The following is an 18,793-nucleotide window of genomic DNA, read 5'->3' on the forward strand; positions in this document are numbered from 1 at the left end:
CATCTCTAAACTGCAAACGCTTCTTTGTTAAACAGGCTACAGGTTGTCAGGGCAGCAAGTGCTTCCTATACAAGAGCTGTAACAAATCCATGGCCGCTCCATGCTTCCCGGCCCCCCCGAGGCAGGGGGGAATCTCCTTCTGCCGCTAGTCGGGTAGCACCTGTGCCCCCCTCAGGCGCACAGTGGCCAGTCCAGGGCAGTGGGGTGCACTATGTACAGGCTTCTCTGTGTCGTGGCTGAATGCTAGTGGTTATGGGTGTGGGCCATGGGGCCGGGCCGGTGGATGTGGGGGGCAGGCTGAGGAGGAATCAGGGCTGAGCTCCACTGAAGGAGGGGAGGGGGGCAGCATCCAGGCTCCTCACCCTCCCCTTAGGGGTTTTGCACTTAGCAAATTGCGCTCTGTTAGCTGGACTCCCAGACCCTGCCCCAGGGAGTCCAGCCCAGCCAAGCCCCATGGCAGAGGGCAAGGGGGCCGGAGGGGCTTGGAACAAGCACTGCCAGGTATGCAGTTTCAACCAGGGAAACAGGCCTGGAGCAGGGGCCAGCCAGTGCATAGACCCCACGTGTCCTGGCTCCCAACCTCTCCTCTCACAGCTGGACAGGGTGGGAACAGTGCCCTGGTCGGGGGGGTTCCCTCCAGGGAGATTGTCTGAGCAATGCCTAGTGGGGGCAGGGGGACTGAGGACAGATGGCTTTTCCTGCTCCCCCAGTAGTCCAGTTAGGGAGTGTGTGACCCCACCAGCTGCAGGAGGGGCTGCACGCCTGGCAAGGGGGGGCTGTGTTTGGGGGAAGGCTGGGAGGCCAGGCTCCATGGGCCCATGGGGCTGGTCTGACAGCGGGGAGCGGTGCAGTCGGTGGGCGAGCCCGGGCTGGTGCCCGTCAGTAGCTGTCCTTGGCCCAGGGCCTGGTGCACTGCCAGGTCCTGTCGTTGTGGGTCTGCTCGGCCTCGCGCTGCAGGAGCCGGTCCTGCGCGTCATGCCCGTTGGCGCTGTGCAGGCCGCTGTTGTGGTGCCGGTGGGGCTGGTACAGCTCTGGGTAGGGGTCTGGGTACTCGTCCTCCAGGGGCTGGGAGCTGTGCTGCAAGGTGGCCGCCCAGGGCTTGCGGGAGGTCTCGCTCCCCTCATCCGACTGGATCAGGCTGTCGTGCTCTAGGGGGGAGTGCTCCCCTCCCCGCTCCCCCAGCAGCTGCTGGTTCTGGGGGGCAGAGAGACAGGGTCAGGGCCTCCTTTCAGCTGGACAGGCAATGGTAGCTGAAAGCAGAGGGTGGGGGGGCTCTAGGCTGTTGGGGGGCTCCCCCTGTCAAACAGCTTGGGGTGGGGGAGGGCCTGTCTCACCGCAGGGGGGCAGAGGGAGCTGAGTCAGCCTCTGGGGTCCCGGGCCTGGCACTGGGTTACAGGGAGCAGTGCAGAGGGGGTACAGGGCAAGGCGTTCTAGGGGGCCAGCCAGACTGCGCCTGGTCCTGGCCTCCTTAGCTGCAGGCAGAGAGCTAGGCTGTGACCCCTCACTCAACAAGATACAGCCGCCTCTGCGATGTGGGGCAGCAGCTGGCAGGAAGGGACACTACCCCCTGCGTGAGGGGGACTCTGGACGGGGTGCTGTGTGCCAGGATCCATGGGGCTGGTGCCCAGCCCAGAGCCCTGGTACCTGCAGGCCCGGGATGGCGGCGGGTGGCGTCAGGAGGGGCTGCCCGCCCAGCGGGTGCAGCGGGTGGTGTGTGGCTCTCCAGTACACCTCCAGGTACTCGGCCAGGTGCTCACAGGCGTCCTCCAGCTGGTTCTCATCCAGGATCACGTCAAAGAGCTCCTGGGGGGCAGGAAAGAGCCTGCTCAGCGGGGAGGTGGGGCTGGGAGGGGGGCCTGGAGCAGGCTGGTCGGCAGCCATGGGGCTCTGCATGGGAACACCAGGCTCTGTGGGGGGGGGGGGGGGGAATGACACAGCCAGGGCTGTGAGTTCGTGGGGTCCCACCTCCAGCCCCCCACTCACCGGTGGGCACTGCACCAGCTTGTCTGCTGCCATCATCTGTACGTTGAGGTGCTTCACCTGGGACTTGCCCCGGGATTTGATCAGCCGCTGCAGCACCTGCCGGGGAGGGTGGGACAGTCAGAGACCCCCTAGCCCCACAGGGAGCCCCCCCCTCCTGGGCCAGGCAGAGCCCCCCGCCCCTATGCGGAGCCCCCCTCCTGGGCCAGGTAGAGCCCTCCTGCCCCTATGGGGAGCCCACCCCCCCCGGGACAGTCAGAGCTCCCCCATGGGGAGTCCCCACTTCAGGCATGGATGGGAGGTCACTAAAGAAAAGCCGGGGGGGGGGCTCACTCCCTGCAGCAGGCAGGGCTACCCCAATGCTTCGCCGGGGGTGCTGTGCTGCAGGGGCTCAGTAGGGGGCAGCCCCCCCATCCCAGCACTGCCCTGATGGTGCAGCCCGGCCTCTAGGGGCTCTCCCCCCACCCCGGCCTCGCTCACCTTGGGCGAGGACACCTTGACGTAGACCACGATGGGGGCCAGCGAGGTCTTTGCCAGCTGAGCCGGGTGATTGATGGTGTCGGCATCCAGCACCACCAGCTGCAGGGCCTTGGCCAGCTCGAAGATGCGCTCGATCTCGCTCTGCACCTCAGCTGGGGGAGGGAGCACGTGAGCCCCTCCAGCCCTGCCAGCACCCCTCCCCTGCGGGTCGCCACCCTGTCCCTGGGGTGCCTGTGGCTGCACAGCACAGGGGAACCGCGTGGCACTGCCTGGGCGGCTGGGGAGGAGTTCTGAGCTCTGCGTCCCAGATCGGCCTCTCCCAGCGGCACCCTGGCTACCCCGGCCCAGGCAGCCCGTAGCCAGTCTCTGCCCCACTCCAGACACCAGGTCCTGGGGCATCCAGCAGAGGTGGGGGTGGGCAGTGTCATTCGCTCAAGGAGCCTCCAGTCTGACCTGGCGGGGGGGCCCCGGGGCAGGCTGCTGCCGCTCTGCCAGACCCCAAGGTGTGTGTGTGGGGAGCTACCCCAGCTCTGCCCACAGCCCCCCACACGCGGCACGACTCACCGATGCTGGAGCGGGTGGCGGAGCGCTCGATGATGGCGCGCTTGCCCGGGTTGTTGAGGACGGAGCGCTTGGCGAGGGACAGGTCGGCGGTGACGCGGGTGATCGAGATCCTGACGAGGGAGAGAGATGGTGACATGCAGGGCAGGGCCATCCCCCAGGGGCCAGGGCAGGTCTGACGCACACCCCTGGCCGGCCAGGCTAAGGGCTGCCCCAAGGGGGAGTTGAGCCCCGATAGCTCTGGGGCAGGGGGACGGACACAGCCTCGGGGGGGGGGGCTCACCTGCCATCAAACCTGTGCTTGAGGAAGTCGAAGAGCGCTTTCTGCATCATGTCCGTCACCTGGGGGGCAGAAAGACAGCGCAGTCAGCCAGCCCAGGGGTACAGAGGATGCCCTATGCCAGCCTGGTGCTCCATCCCATAGCGGGATCGTGCCCCTCCCCAGGGCTGGGGGTCAGCGAGGGGCAAGTCCTGCGCCAACCCTTCCTCCCGCACAGGCACGGCCAGGCAGCAGATGGCACCAGGGAAGGATGTGCCAGCTGGGATGGGAGTGAGATGATGGCTGTGCCAGGATGTCACGGCCTTGCCATCTGCTCACTGTGGTCAGTGGTGGGCAGCAGGGTGCTGGGGGCAGGTGCAGACAAGGACAGAGCCACTGGGCCTGTGTCTGTGGCTCCTGGGTGCTGCGTGCACCACTGCCCACTGCTGGACAGGGTCTGAACTGCTCCACTGTGTGTCAAAGCCCCTCTCCTGCCGACAGCAGGCAGGGACTCTCCCTTAGCTGGAGGGCAGGGCCTGGGCTTTGGGAGCCGAGGCTCTGGGCTCTGGCCCCATGGTAGCTGTGAAAGCAGCGTAATGGGAGCACAAACTTCTGGAGGGGTCAGAGGGGCAGCACTTACTGCATGGGGCACTGTACCAGGAGCCGACCAAGGCATAAAAGGGGGGTGCCTGGGAGATCTCCCCGCCGCATGGAGCCCTCGGTGGGGTCAGACGTGTCCCCATGGTTTATTCCCTGGGTCCTGCCCCACCCCCGGGGAATGGGGCTCCTCTCCCTTTCTGCTGCCCCCCCAGCGATGGGGCATCTCCCCTTCCCTGAGCAACAGGGCTCCCCAAAACAATGGGGTTCCTGCCTCCCCTGGGGGCACCCCCAATCTCACCCAGTTCTCAGCCCACATTTCCCTTTGCCAGACAGCCCCTGCCTTGCCTGGGGGTGGGGCCATTGCTGGGGAATCCCCTGTGAGGCTCCGCCCATGCCCCTCCTACCTCATATCCTTTCAGGGAGGGGCCCACCAGCACCACTGGTCTCATGGAGGGAACCACGTCGTAGGGCGGGATGTGCTCTGCCTGCAAGAGAGTGGGGTTGGGCGCAGGTGAGGGCCGCTCAGCACGTGGGGGGGGAACCAGCCCAGAGGCGAAGACAGAGGGACGCTGGATGGCCAGTTTTGGAGGGGCCTTAGAACCAACAGGCTGGTGTTTATCAAAGATCCCCAGAGAACCCAGGTGTCCTGGCCAAATCCGTGCCCCCATAGGCCACTGAGGCTGGACCTCCCTAACCCCCACCCTGCAGCCTGAGTTGAGCACAGGGATCTCTCCTTCCCCTCAGGCAGTTCCATGCTGGCATGCTCTGCCCCAGAAGTGGCTGCATTCCTTTCAGGCGTCCGCACCTCAGCACCCGCTCACGCTGCCACCTGCTGGCAACCAGGCAAAACCTGCCCTGACTACTCACCTGCTTTTGCTTCTGTTTTGCTTTTTAGAAAGGAAAGAAGAAACGGTTGGTGAAAGCAAATTGGGAGCCGCAGAGAGCGACGAGCTGGGGGAGACTGAGTGTGGGGAGAGCGGGGTCACATCGGAGTCCCCCTGACTGTGGGGTGTGTGTGTGTGTGTGTCAGGCCCCAGTCCTGAGCACGGTTTCCCCAGGGTCACTCCGGAGTCCCCCTGACTGCAGGGCGGGGGGGGGGGGGGTTCAGGCCCCAATCCTGAGCATGGTTCCCCCAGGGCCACCCTGGAGTCCCCCTGACTGAGGGGGGGGGTCAGGCCCCGGTCCTGAGCACGGTTCCCCGAGGTTCACCCCAGAGTCCCCGAGACTGCGGGGGGGGTCAGGCCCCAGTCCTGAGCACGGTTCCCCCAGGGTCACCCTGGAGTCCCTCTGACTGTGGGGGGTCAGGCCCCGGTCCTGAGCACAGTTTCCCCGAGGTTCACCCCAGAGTCCCCCAGACTGCGGGGGGGGTCAGGCCCCAGTCCTGAGCACGGTTCCCCCAGGGTCACCCTGGAGTCCCTCTGACTGTGGGGGGTCAGGCCCCGGTCCTGAGCACGGTTCCCCGAGATTCACCCCAGAGTCCCCCAGACTGCAAGGGGGGAAGCGCTAGGTTGCCTGGCCCAGCTTTGTGCTCAGCCCTCTCCCTTGGTGAGCTGAGCAGCAGCTGCCCCCCACCCCCACCCCTTTGCACCTATCCTGGCAAGACCCAGCCCATGATCCCCACTGCCGGGGGCGGCCCAGGGTGCAGCCAGGGCAGGGCCACAGTGCAGGTGAAGCCAGCGCCTCACCCCAGGGGAACGTGGCAGCTGGCAGGGTGGGACTCCTGGCACTGGCCCCTCGGCAGCCCCAGGGGGTGAGTTCAAAGGGGAGGAGAAGGGATCAGCCCATAGGGCCTCTCCAGCCTGGTCTGTGTCCCGCCATGTGGAGCTGGGCAGTGAGTGTGTGTGGGGAGGTGGTGTGCAGAGGTGGGGGAGCTGGAGCTGGGCAGTGAAGGGAGGTAGGTTGGGGGGGGCTGGCACATTGTGCTGCGGGGAGGGCTGGGGTTGCGCGTGGGACCTGCCCACCGGCCTGCGCTGCAGCCATTACCTAAGGACGGGGGAGGCGATCGCCGCTTGCTGGGGTCCCCGAGGCTGGAGGCGTTGCCAGATCTCCTGGGGAGAAGCCACAGTGAGTAGAGGGGGAGCCCCGGGGGGAGTGGGTAAACCCCCGGGGGGGGGGTATCCACTGGGAGCTCTGTGTGTAACATGCCCACACAGCTTGCACTGCGCGCCATGCCTGCCCCCATGGCTGGTCCCAACACAGGGTAACAGCTTGCTACTGCTGCCAGCTAAGGGAGCTGCCCTGTAGCTCAGCGGCAGAGCTCTGGGCTGTGGTGCTGAAGGTGCAGGTGGGCGTTGTGCTGGTGGCTCTGACCCGCGGGGGCCAGATGGCAGGGGAGGGGGAAAGGCCCATAGAATTCCCACCGATGACCCCTTTACCTGGCTTTCTGCTCCTGCTTCAGCTGCACGGCCTCCAGCCGCTGGGGACTGGGGATGAAAGCGACGTCCCCCCCCTCCTTCACTAGCCGCCCGATCCACCAGTCATTGCTGTATTTCTGGGGAGACACCAGCAGGGGCTGTTATAGGGGTGAGCGCAAGCCCTGCCCTTGGGCAGAGTAGCTGGCCCTGGGCCCAGAAGGATGGGATTCGGGGGGTGGGCGAAGCACCCTATCCCTGAGGGAGCTGGTGGCAAAGCCAGCATCAGAACCCAGGTGTCCTGGCTCCCCGCCCTGCCCCAGGCCAAGTCCAGACTCACCTCCTTGATGTGCAGGAAATCTTTGGCTTCGAAGTTGATGGCGGAGCCCTGCACGGGGCACTCCTCATCCAGGGCCCCGCAGTAGCTGACATTGGTACGTACGGCAAATGCTACCGGCTTGTGCTGGGGGAGAGCAGGGGGGTGGGGGTCAGTACGAGGCAGCTGGGTGCCCATGTGGCCCCCCACCCTCCGTGCCATCTGCAGCCAGGAGCCGGCCAGCATCACACCATGGGCCCAGTGGTATGAGGGGTTCCACTTTCCTCTGCCCCCCAGGCAGTGATCCTGGGCCGTGGGAAGGAGGGTCTGCCACACTGGATGGGCCAAGGGGAGTGGGGCCGGACTCCGGGACCCTCACCTCTATGATACTCCATCATCTGGCTAAGCGTGTGCACACGTGTTTGTGCATGTTCACCGCTGCCCTCTAGTGGCTGGCAGCAAAACTGCCCAGCTGCGTGTGTCCAAGGCCCTCTACTGCTGCTGGAGCAGGCTGCCAGGAAGGGTCTAGAGGGCCCCAGATTCGTGGGCCAGTACAGCCAGCAGCACCCCTCCCGTGCAGAGTCATGGCTGCCCCCAGCTTCTCCCCCGGCTACCTTGGCTCTCTCCAGCTGCTGTTGTGCCTGGTTCTCCACCTCGCGCTGGGCCGTCTCGTGCTCCTCCTCCAGGGACACGTCTGAGTCCAAGGACGGCCGGCTGGTGTAGGAATCGGCTGAGCCCTGCAGGGAAGGGGAGCCTGAGTGCCGTCGCCACAGGACGGGGAGCTCCCCTGCACAGCGAGGCTGTAGCCCGGAAGCCCTGTGCCCCGACGTCGACCCCCCCCCACCCCCACCTCTCAAAGTCCACCCAGATCTGTGCTCCTGGGGACAGCACTGACTCCCCCGGACCTGCCCTGGGATATTCGGGGGGAGTGGGGGAGAATACGGGGCGGTGGGTGCTGCTGACAGCCCCTGAGGTGATTAAAATAACACCTTGCAGGTGCCCCCCTGCAACCCCCAAGTGTAGCTGCTAGTGTGAAATGCGGCTTGTAGCCGTGCAAGCCCCAAGGCTATGGTAAGATGCGCTGGCACGACACTTTCTGCACCAGCACTGCACTGCCGCACTGAAGGATGGGGAGAGAGGGGGTCCCATGGGCCTGGTGTGTCTGCACTGGCGGATGGGGAGCATGGCGTAGGGGGAGCCCAGGGCCAGCCACCCCAGGGCCGTGCATGTCTCTTTAAGCGGCAGCAGGCACAGAGCAGCTGGTGGCGTCAGACAGTCCTGCCCTCCCTCAGCTCTGCTCAGGGGCCGGTCCAGGTGCAGCCCCCGGGGGTGGGAATGGTCCCTTAGCCCCCCTCCTCCGCGCCTGGCCCAGGCTCCACCCCAGATGGCAGAGGGAGCAAATCCCCGGCTCCAGTGAGGGTGAAGTCAGCAGCAGGGCCATGCCAGCGAGCGGAGGGCGTGCCAGCACCAGCCGGGGGTAAACACTGAGCCGCTGTGGCTGCCAGCTCCACTCTCACTCCCCGCCTACCAGGCCTACAGGGAGCGAATGAACAAACACGACTGCAGATCCCAGCGGCACCAGCTGGCTGACCACTGGCGGAAGTTCAGGCGACTCCAGGCTCTGTGCTCAGGTGGCCCCAGCGACGTTAGACCCCATCACTGTCTGGGTGGAGTAGGGATTCGCTCCTCCAGAGCTGGTTCCTTCGCACCGCTCAGCGCCCAATTGCAGCTGCCATTTGCTTGCCCTGTTCCTACTTTGGGGAGGTCCCTTTGTAGCTCTTCACAGCCCGCCTTGGGCTGAACCAGCTCGAGGAATTTCGTCACTTCCCTGTTTCTCCCTTTCCCCGGATCACTAATGAATACGGTGAGCAGCCCTAGGCCCTGTCCAGATCTATTCCCACCCTTTGCTTCCTGTCCTTCCGCCAGTTACTGACCCATGAGAGGAGCTCCCCTCGCATCCCAGGCTATGTAGTTTCCTTCAGAGCCTTTGGATGAGGAACCTCGTCCAGGTCAGGCTGAAAATCCAGATCCACTAGTTGACTGGATCCCCCTTGTCCACATACTTGTCGACACCCTCACAGAATTCTAATAGATTGGCGAGGCGCGATTTCCCGTGACACAAGCCAGGTTGACTCTTCCCTATCTCTGTGGCTGATAATTCTGCTCTTCACTATCGGTTCCACCAGTTTGCTTGGGACTGAAGTTAGACTCACTGGCCTGTAATGGCCAGGATCCCCTTGGGATTTTTAAAAATCGGTGTCACATTTGCTCCCCTCCAGTCCTCGGCTAGGGGGGAGGTGGATTTCAGCGATAGGCTACCGTACTTAGCAGTTCTGCAATTTCGGGTTTGAGTTCCTCCAGGCAGCCCCGTGAACGCCCTGGTCACAGGGAGAGGGTGTGTGGGTGGGACTCACTCCAGCCCCACTGGTCAGCCCCATTATTCAGTGCAGGAGCCCTGCCCCACTGCCCTGCCAGCCTGGTACTATGAACCCTCTAGCTCCACATGGCAGGGGGAGGGAAATGACTACGGGGGCGGGGGAGACCTCACCATCTTTCACAGCCTGCTGGGCCAGACAGCAGGGTCTGAGCAGGACGGGGCATCAGATGAGGGAGACCAGAGGTGGGGCGGCCCCCTGTACCAGCCAGAAACACCTTCCCTTCCTTTCCCAGCTGAGTGCCCCCCCGGGGAAATGCTGACCCTGCAGTGACCTTTAACCCTTTGCTGGCTGGGGACACAGACCCAGAGGAGCCGCCAGGTCCTGTGTCGCCCACACTCCTCACGGCCCGTCCCAGGGATCCCTGTGGCTCCGCAGACCCTGGGAAATGCCAGGCACCAGCAGCCTCAGAGGGGGCGGTTTTGTTGTTTCCTTGGATTATCCGGCCCCCTGGCGCCAGCTCACGCACCTCAGAGCCAAGCAGATGTGCCCACAGTGGGTGCCCGACCCCACTGGGCAGCGCCTCGCACAACCCAGCTACATGCTGAGGGCTGAGTCACTCCAGCCCTCAGAGCCTGCGCCCCATTCACCAGCCATGGCTAACGTGGGACAGCCTGCCCCACTGCCCACAGCACCCTGCCCCCTGCCTGGCTGCTTCCCCCCTGCCCCCTAGCACCTCGCCAGCTCTCCATCTCTCAACAGCATCCAGCCCCCCCCAGCTGTCCCCACACCCTGTGTCACGGAGTCCCTGGGCGATGCTCTGGAACTGCTCCCCACCAAGCCAGGCAGGACTTTGGGGAGCCTCCTCTCCCTTGGAGCAGACTTGTTCAGGGCAAGAAGCTCACACGGCTTCACCTCCTGGGTCTCTCCTTGGAGCATTCAGCATCCTCTGCCCCTCCGTGCGCTCCCCACAGCGAGCCCGCCCCAGCGGGATCCTGGGGAAGCCACAGGGTCTTGCACCCCCACTTCGCAGTCAGACGTGACTCTCAACCAGCCAGTAACACAGAGGTTTATTCGATGACAGGAACAGGGTCTAAAACAGAGCTTGTAGATACAGTGAACCGGACCCCTCGGCCGGGTACATTCTGGGGGGCAGTGAGCCAGACCCCCACGTCTGCACTTCACTCCTCATCCCCAGCCAGCTCCAGACTAACAACCCCTCCAGCCCCTCCTCTCTGCTCAGCCCCTTTCCCGGGCCAGGAGGTCACCTGATCTTTGTCTCCAACACCTTCAGCTGGCACCTTTGCAGAGAAGGGTCCCAGGCCATCAGTTGCCAGGAGACAGAGTGCCAGGCATTTAGGTGCACTGGCCCCTTCCTCTGCAGCAATCACACACCCTTATTCCACCACCTAGATATTAAGAACTGCAGAGGGGACACTGAGGCACCAACACAGTATTCAGAGCAACATTAAGGACATTCCCAGTTCGTCACACCCTGTCCCCTGGAGCTCCCCTCACCGCACTCTACTCCTTGTTAGCCCCTGGCCCTGTCTCACCCCAGTGCTGAGCTCCCCCACAAGTTCCCACCCCCTGGCCTAGGCAGTGTGGCTGGTGAAAAACCCCAGTGTGCCCCGTTGACCTGGTGCTGGGCACTTGAGGCAGGGGGACGTGCAGTGGCTGTTGGGGTGAGCTGGGAAAGGGGGGCTACTCTGCCCCCAACCCCCTCGGCGGGAGACGCCTGGTTCAATGAACGGCTCCTGCTGCATCCCCAGAACAAAAGCAGAAGCTGCAGTGAAATATTTATAGGTCCCCTGCTCTGTTTCTGAAAAGCCGCTCCCCCCGCCTCCCCCGGGAGCGACTCCAGCTGCCCCTGCCAGGCTCAGCCCCACTGCCATGGGCACAGCTTGTCCCAGCACCCCCATGCTCTCCTCTCGCCTGTCCCTCTCTTGCCCAGTGCCCCTCCGCCTCTGCCTCCCACATCCCCCCACGCCCTGGCCTTCTCCTGCCCCAGCTGTGATCCTGATCCCCAACCCCTTCCTTGGCCCAGCTGACTTGGCCCTGTGGTGCAGCCATGAAGTCTAGCTGTGGGGGAGCTGTCCCGGGGGGGCACAGCCCCATGGCCTGGCTGGGACAGTCCCAGGATACCCTCTGCAGGCAGGCACAGCGAGGGGCTCTCCCGTACCCTGCAGCTGAGGCTAGCCATGGGCTCTCCAGAGCTCTGACCTAACTGGGGTCGCGGAGCAGCCTCTCTAGGCACAGTGCCCCCACACCTGGCACCAGCAGAGCGACTTTCCCCCAGCTCAGGGCACAGCACACCCCCTTTGCCAGGCACCTCACCCCCAGCATCCCTGCCCCCCACATTCTGACAAAGCCAAGAGCATCTCTGACTCCTTACAGCCCCTCCCAACCTGGCGCTCCCCTGCCAGGTGCAGAGACAAAACCCACTGCCCCATGTCAGGGGGGGAGGGGGCTGTAACATCCATGCTCCCAGCACAGCACCCCCACTGCATGCCAGCATAGGCGCCCACCCCGGACTCTGAGCCCCCCCAGGGTGCCAGCTGTTGCTCAGCATATAGCCCCCCCCACCCCCGGCACCCACTCTCACCACCTTATGGGAGCACTGCTGGAAATGCCACCGCAGCTATGGTGCTGTATAAATAACCAGGGGGAGGCCTGCCAGAAACCCAGAGCCCCCAACCAATCGCAGCACCGCCGGTGCTCCCAGCCCCGCAGGGAGGGGGCTCCCTGCCACCCCCCCCCCAAGCCGGCACCCCCACTCACCACCTCGGAGTCCTCGAAGCCATGGATATAGGAGTCGCCATACATGGAGAAGCCCAGGGCGTGCGGGGGTCAGAGACAGGCAGGAGCGAGCGGAGGAGTGGGAAGGACCCCCAAGGCGGGCGCAAAGTGTATCGGTCCCACCCTGCTTGGCGGGGAGGGGGGAGCCAGGGGCTCTCACTCCCGTGGGGCTGGCAGAACAGGGCTGGCAACGGGAGGCCTGGGCTGAGGGCTGGCAGGTCCTGGGACCAGCTGCACCTGCCTGATGGGGCTGGCAGGGGCAGGGGGGGGCGTGTGGAAGGGAGGAGCGAGAGGCAGCGAACAGCTGAAGGAACAAAGAGCTGGTGCCAGGGAAGGAGGAGACACAGCGACAGCGGGAGGGAGAGGCTGCAGGTTCATCGCTGTAGCTACAGGAGAGGAGGGCAAAGAGAAGGGGCTTCAGGGGCGGGGGTGACCCACAGAATATGTGGGAAGAGCCAGGGACATGCACCCTTCTGTGCACAGACATACTGTGCTCTAGTGCCAGGATCCAGATCCACCTGTGCACAGATATACAGTCCCCTTGTGCACTAGTGCCAGGATCCATGTCCCTCTGTGCACAGATTTACAGTCCCCCCCCCCTCCGTGTACTAGTGTCAGGATCCGTGTCCCTCTTTCCACAGATTTACAGACGTCCCTCCCGTGCACTAGTGCCAAGATCCATGTTCCTCTGTGCACAGATATACAGTCCCCCTGTGCACTAGTGCCAGGATCCGTGTCCCTCTGTGCACAGATTTACAGTTCCCCTGTGCACTAGTGCGAGGATCTGTGTCCCTCTGTGCACAGATTTACAGTTCCCCTGTGCACTAGTGCCAGGATCCGTGTCCCTCTGTGCACAGATTTACAATTCCCCTGTGCACTAGTGCAGGGATTCTCAAGCTTTTTCTTTTTGAGGCCTCCACAACATGCTATAAAAACTCCATGGCCCACCTGTGCCACAACAGCTGTTTTCTGCGTAGAAAAGCCAGGGCTGGCATTAGGGGGCAGTGTCACAGAGTATGGGGGATACCGGCCTTGCACCCCTCTTCCTGGTACTCACAGTGACTCTCACCCAGCCAGTAAAACAGAAGGTTTATTGGACAATAGGAACACAGTCTACAGCAGAGCTTGCAGGCACAACCAGGACCTCTCAGTCAAGTCCTTCTGGGGGCTCAGGGAGCTTAGATCCCAGTTTGGGATTCCCTGCATTCCAACCACAGCCCCAAACCGAAACTGACTGACCCTCTCCAGCAGGCTCTCTTCCTTTGGCCAGCTTCCCGGGCAAAGGTGTTGACTCCCCCTCCCCGCTGCCTAGCTCACGTACCATCCCTCACCTAAAGTCACCCCTGCTCTCCCCTCCCCCATGCAGACAGTCCCTACTGCATCACAGATAGCAAGCAGGGAAATTGCCCAGGGGGCCCAGGCCACAGGGGCCCTCACGAAGCTAAGTCGCTCAGGTTTCTGCTTCAGCCTCTTGTGGCAGAGCTCAGGACCCCGGACTTCAGCCCTGCACAGACTTGCTGGGGCCAGGGCAGAAAGCCGAACACTGATCCTGCTTGGCAGCCCCCCTGAAACCTGCTTGCAGCCCCCCAGACCCATGGTTGAAAACCACTGCACTAGTGCCAGGACCCATGTCTCTCTGTGCACAGATTTACAGTCCCCCCCATGCACTAGTGCCAGGACCCATGTCTCTCTGTGCACAGATTTACAGTCCCCCCCATGCACTAGTGCCAGGACCCATGTCTCTCTGTGCACAGATTTACAGTCCCCCCCATGCACTAGTGCCAGGACCCGTGTCCCTCTGTGCACAGATTTACAGTCCCCCCCCATGCACTAGTGCCAGGACCCGTGTCTCTCTGTGCACAGATTTACAGTCCACCCCATGCACTAGTGCCAGGACCCGTGTCTCTCTGTGCACAGATTTACAGTCCACCCCATGCACTAGTGCCAGGACCCGTGTCTCTCTGTGCACAGATTTACAGTCCCCCCCATGCACTAGTGCCAGGACCCATGTCTCTCTGTGCACAGATTTACAGTCCCCCCCATGCACTAGTGCCAGGACCCGTGTCCCTCTGTGCACAGATTTACAGTCCCCCTCATGCACTAGTGCCAGGACCCGTGTCCCTCTGTGCACAGATTTACAGTCCCCCCCATGCACTAGTGCCAGGACCCGTGTCCCTCTGTGCACAGATTTACAGTCCCCCCCATGCACTAGTGCCAGGACCCGTGTCCCTCTGTGCACAGATTTACAGTCCCCCCCATGCACTAGTGCCAGGACCCATGTCTCTCTGTGCACAGATTTACAGTCCCCCTCATGCACTAGTGCCAGGACCCGTGTCCCTCTGTGCACAGATCTACAGTCCCCCCCTCCCGCCCCCCAGTGCCAGGATCCATGTCCCTCTGTGCAGAGATCTACAATCCCCTCTGTACACTAGTGCCAGGATCCGTGTTCCTCTGTGCACAGATTTTCAGTCCCCCCCATGCACTAGTGCCAGGACCCGTGTCTCTCTGTGCACAGATTTACAGTCCCCCCCATGCACTAGTGCCAGGACCCGTGTCTCTCTGTGCACAGATTTACAGTCCCCCCCATGCACTAGTGCCAGGACCCGTGTCCCTCTGTGCACAGATTTACAGTCCCCCTCATGCACTAGTGCCAGGACCCGTGTCCCTCTGTGCACAGATCTACAGTCCCCCCCTCCCGCCCCCCAGTGCCAGGATCCATGTCCCTCTGTGCAGAGATCTACAATCCCCTCTGTACACTAGTGCCAGGATCCGTGTTCCTCTGTGCACAGACGTACATTCCCCCCCCCCCATGCACTAGTGCCAGGATCAGTGTCTCTCTGTGCACAGATCTAGTCCCAGGCTCCAGGATCCATGGAAATGAAAAGGTAATTAACATTTCTGAGTCCTTTGTTAGCAATGCGGGAAGGGGGCGGAGGGGAAAACCAGAGCGATGGAAATGATGGGGTGGGAGCTTCCTTCTCGGAGAACAGCCTGCGGGTCTCAAAGAGCCGCTGTTAGCCTCCCACCCCCAGCTAATGGCTGCTCCAGGCACCCAGAGAAACACTCTGGTCCTTGCCCAACCCCCTGTTTACCCCCAGCATGAAGCACAATCACCCTGTATCCCATGGCCCAGGCACCACTCGCTCCGCCCTGCAGCGCATCCTACAAACCATCTTTGCCCGGGGCAAGTGCGCAGACACCCCGGAGACCACTACAGCGGCCCATGCCCCCAGTGGGGGCTGCATCAGACTGGCATCCTCAGTGGCACTGCAGGGGGGGGGACTGTGACAGACCCACCAGTGGGTCTCATTTGGGCAGGCCCCACCCAGCTCCCAGCACAAAGAACATGGGGGTCCTGCCCTGGCACTGCACTCAGCCTCCGCCATGGGGCACCCCATGGTCTCAGGCCTCTCCAACCAGGCTGGAGCCAGCCCCAGGGTGGAGCTGGGGGTGAGGGGAGTGGATGGGGCTGGCCCACCCCATCCGGGCCCAGAGTTCCCATGGCTGGGATTTGCCCATCCCCCCCCCAGCAGTTGCACCTCCCCTGGGCTCTGCGGGCAAGCGGGGGGGGGGGGAGAGGAGAGAGAATCCCCCCCAACTCCCAGCAGAGCAACCACCCCCCCTTGCACTCCCCAGACTCCTGAGTCTGATCCCACCAGCTAGATTCCCCCTCCCTCCAGAAGTGCACCCTGGCAGCTGGGGAGAGGAAGGTGGGTGGGAACCTTGAACCCCAGCCAGATGAGGGGGGGAGGGCTCCAGCACCCTGCCCCCCACCACAAAAAATCTCCCCTCCCAACCCCCTGCAACAGCACCCCCCACTCAGAAGCAACAGCCTGTGTCACCCCCAGCCCCTCTCGGTCCCCTGCCCTCCAAACCTTCCCCTCCCAATTCGCCTGCGCCCCACTTCCCTCCTGCTTCCCCCAGATCTCCCACTCCCCAGACTGGGTCCCTTGTGCCCTTTCGAAGCCCTGTATCTCCCCAGCCCCGGGGTCTCCCCCTGCCCCCATCTCTATTCTTCCTCGCGTCCCCCCTCTCCCGGAATCCCATTAACACGCTGAGCGACTGGCGGTGGGGCCCCGGGGGGACCCTGGAGAGACGGGGGGGGGTCCGGGGAGAAGGGTGGGAGGGACCCGGGGGGCCCGAGCAGGTGGCCCTGGGGGCACAGGACCGGGGGGGGGCCAGGGGAACCAAGCGGGGGCCCTGGCGGCACAGGGCCGGGGGGGGCGGGGGGACCGAGCGGGGGCCCTGGGGGCACAGGGCCGGGAGGGGCCCCGGGGGGGCCTGGAGAGACAGGGCGGGGGAGGATTTGGGGAGAAGGTCTGGGGGGGCCGTTACCTCGTTCAGCAGGAAGGTTGCGCTGGAGTCAGAAAAAGACATAGACGGGTCCAGCGAGCCCGAGCCGAGCCCCCCGCCCGCAGCTCGGCTCTGCCCGGCCGCTCCCCGGGAGCGTGGCCGCCCCCCTCCGCCGGCTGCGCCCGCCCCGCGCCCCCCACCCCTAGCTCGCTGCTCCCTCCCCTGCCCCTCCCTGCGCCGGCGCTGCCTGGCGCCCCCTCCCCCCACGAAGGGGCTCCGGCGACCCATTAGCGGCTGGGGGGGCTGAGGACGCCCCCCCGGGAGCACCTGGCTGGGGGGGGGGTCTGCTGCCCCGCAAAGGGTGGGGGAGCCGGCAGCTGATCCCCCTCCCCAGCCGCTCACACTAACGGGGGGGGGGAAGGGCAGTAAATCGTGGTCCAGCCCCCCCAGCAGGGCAGGGCAGGACAAGAGCATCTCCCTGCCCCATGGGGGGGAACTCATTGCCCCTGCCCCGGAACCAGCCCCCCCCTCCACTCGCCTGGCTGCAGTGGGGTGACCCCGAACCCCCTGGCCTGCACCCCATGACTCACCAGGGCAGCCTGCCTGCCAGGCACCCTACAGAGCACCCCGCTGCAGCGCGGCCCTGGGGTGCGTGCAGAGCAGTGTCCCGCTCCCCAAAGGGCTGGGGGGCGCTGTGGCTGCTCGCTTGGGGGGGATGGGGCCGAGGGGGCCGGGGCAATTTAAGCTCTTTCCCTTCCCCGGCAGAGCCGGGGGGCTGCTCACCCTACCTCCCCCCCGCAGAGCTCATCATGCCCCCCCCCTCCTGCAGAGCCGGGGGGCTGCTCATCCTGCCGCCACCCCTGCAGAGCTGGAGGGCTGCTCACCATGCCCCCCATTCCTGCAGAGCCAGGGGGCTGCTCACTCTGCCCCCCACCCCTGCAGAGCCGGGGGGCTGCTCACTTCAGCCTCAGTTCCGATGTTGATTATTATTTAATAGAGCTGAAATATTCATTGGCTGTGGGAGAAGCAGCAGACAAGCTCCTCTTCCCCCCACACCATAAACCAGGGGGCAGGAGAGACCCCAACACTCAAAAAGCTTCCCTGGGTGGGAAGGGTGTACACCCAGCCTCTCCCAGCAGGGGGCGCTGCAGGGGGCAGGGCAGGTACCCTGGCTATAGGGGAGGGGTGCACCCAGCCTGTCCCAGCAGGGGGCGCTGCAGGGGGCAGGGCAGGTATCATGGCTATAGGGGGTGCAACCAGCTACTCCAGTCCCAGCCTGTCCCAGCAGGGGGCGCTGCAGGGGGTGGGGCAGGTACCCTGGCTATAGGGGGGGTGCACCCAGTCTCTCCCAGCAACGGGCGCTGCAGGGGGTGGGGCAGGTACCCTGGCTATGGGGGGGTGCACCCAGCCTGTCCCAGCAGGGGGCGCTGCAGGGGGCAGGGCAGGTACCATGGCTATAGGGCATGCACCCAGCTACTCCAGTCCCAGCCTGTCCCAGCAGGGGGTGCTGCAGGGACGGAGCAGGTACCCTGGCTATAGGGGGGTGCACCCAGCCTGTCCCAGCAGGGGGCACTGCAGGGGTGGCGCAGGTACCAGGGCTATAGAGGGTGCACCCAGCTACTCCAGTTCCAGCCTGTCCCAGCAGGGGCGCTGCAGGGATGGAGCAGGTACCCTGGCTATAGGGGGGTGCACCCAGCCTCTCCCAGCGACAGGCTCTGCAGGGGTCGGGGCAGGTACCCTGGCTATGGGGGGGTGCACCCAGCCTCTCCCAGCAACAGGCTCTGCAGGGGGCAGGGCAGGTACCCTGGCAATGGGGGGGGTGCACCCAGCTACTCCAGTCCCAGCAGGGGGTGCTTGCAGGGGAGTGTTGCAGGGGGGCTCCGGGCTACTCCAGCCCCAGGGGGAGTTTGTGCAGTGGGCAGCGTGACGGGGCGAGTGCCATGGTGCTGGGCACGCTGCGGGAGGGCAAAGGATCCCATTTACAAGGGGCTGAGCCCTCAGTCCCAGCCAGCACCTCAGCTGCTTTCCCTGGCGCCTGCCCTGCTGTTCCTGCCAGCCCGTCTGGCACCGCAGCCAGCTCTCCCACCTACCTCCATGCTGTGCCCGAACTCCAGCACCTCGGCCCTCACTTCCCTGTAGCCTCTTGCCAGAGGTGGGGGGACAGCACAAGCCTCTAGCAGCTGAGTCTGCAGCCTGAACCCTCTTTCAGGGTCAGTCCAACTCCTCCTCCCCCCACCCTACGGTGCATCCTCCCCCCCATCCCTGCTAGACAGACACACAGAGTGGTGCAGCAACGGGGCCGACCCAGTCGCTGCGTGGGCTCACGAGCTGCGGGACCCTCATTACCTCGTTGAGCAGGAAGACACTGGAATTGGAGAGAGACATGCAGGGTGGCTGCTTCCCAGGAGGAGACGCACCGACTGCCTCCTCACCCGGTGCCTGGCTCAGCAGCCCAGCCCCGTTCACAGGCTCTCGCAGGACACAGGCAGGAAGCCCAGCCCACGGGCTCCCACGGGACGGCTCCCGGGACAGCGCACGAGCGGCTCGTGTGCTCTCACGGGATGGTGCACAAGCATCTTGTGGAATGGTGCATGAGCAGCCATGAACTCGTGGGCTTTTGTGGGACGGAGCAGGGGCATCATGTGAGGATGGGGCGGGGGCGGGGGATGGGGCAGGGATGTCCAGTGAGGATGGGGCAGGGGCCTGGGATGGGGCAGGGAGGTCATATGGGACAGGGCGGGGGCCTGGGACGGGGCGGGGATGTCATATGAGGATGGGG

The 18,793-nt window shown here is 64.3% G+C and overlaps 1 protein-coding gene across 3 annotated transcripts; it reads right to left on the minus strand.

Annotated features, from left to right (window-relative positions):
* Positions 1 to 6: 6 nt before the first annotated feature.
* On the minus strand, positions 7 to 16,159 carry CACNB3 (calcium voltage-gated channel auxiliary subunit beta 3). 3 transcript variants are annotated; one of them, XM_050924931.1, is made up of 13 exons: positions 16,057 to 16,159; positions 7,162 to 7,284; positions 6,572 to 6,694; positions 6,256 to 6,371; positions 5,864 to 5,928; positions 4,748 to 4,767; positions 4,285 to 4,365; positions 3,305 to 3,363; positions 3,025 to 3,134; positions 2,461 to 2,612; positions 1,984 to 2,079; positions 1,645 to 1,803; positions 7 to 1,194 (listed from the first exon to the last, which is right to left on the minus strand). In XM_050924931.1, the coding sequence occupies exons 1-13, from the start codon at positions 16,096 to 16,098 to the stop codon at positions 880 to 882; spliced, it is 1,461 nt and encodes a 486-aa protein (XP_050780888.1). In that variant the 5' UTR covers positions 16,099 to 16,159; the 3' UTR covers positions 7 to 879. The 3 variants fall into 3 exon arrangements, with proteins under 3 accessions (XP_050780888.1, XP_050780889.1, XP_050780887.1); XM_050924932.1 differs by lacking the exon at positions 16,057 to 16,159 and adding an exon at positions 11,704 to 11,892 and having other exon boundaries at positions 5,864 to 5,925; XM_050924930.1 differs by lacking the exon at positions 16,057 to 16,159 and adding an exon at positions 11,704 to 11,892.
* Between the last annotated feature and the right edge of the window lie 2,634 nt (positions 16,160 to 18,793).

The sequence above is a fragment of the Gopherus flavomarginatus genome, chromosome 16 (assembly GCF_025201925.1).
Source record: "Gopherus flavomarginatus isolate rGopFla2 chromosome 16, rGopFla2.mat.asm, whole genome shotgun sequence".
Classification (NCBI taxonomy): domain Eukaryota; kingdom Metazoa; phylum Chordata; order Testudines; family Testudinidae; genus Gopherus; species Gopherus flavomarginatus.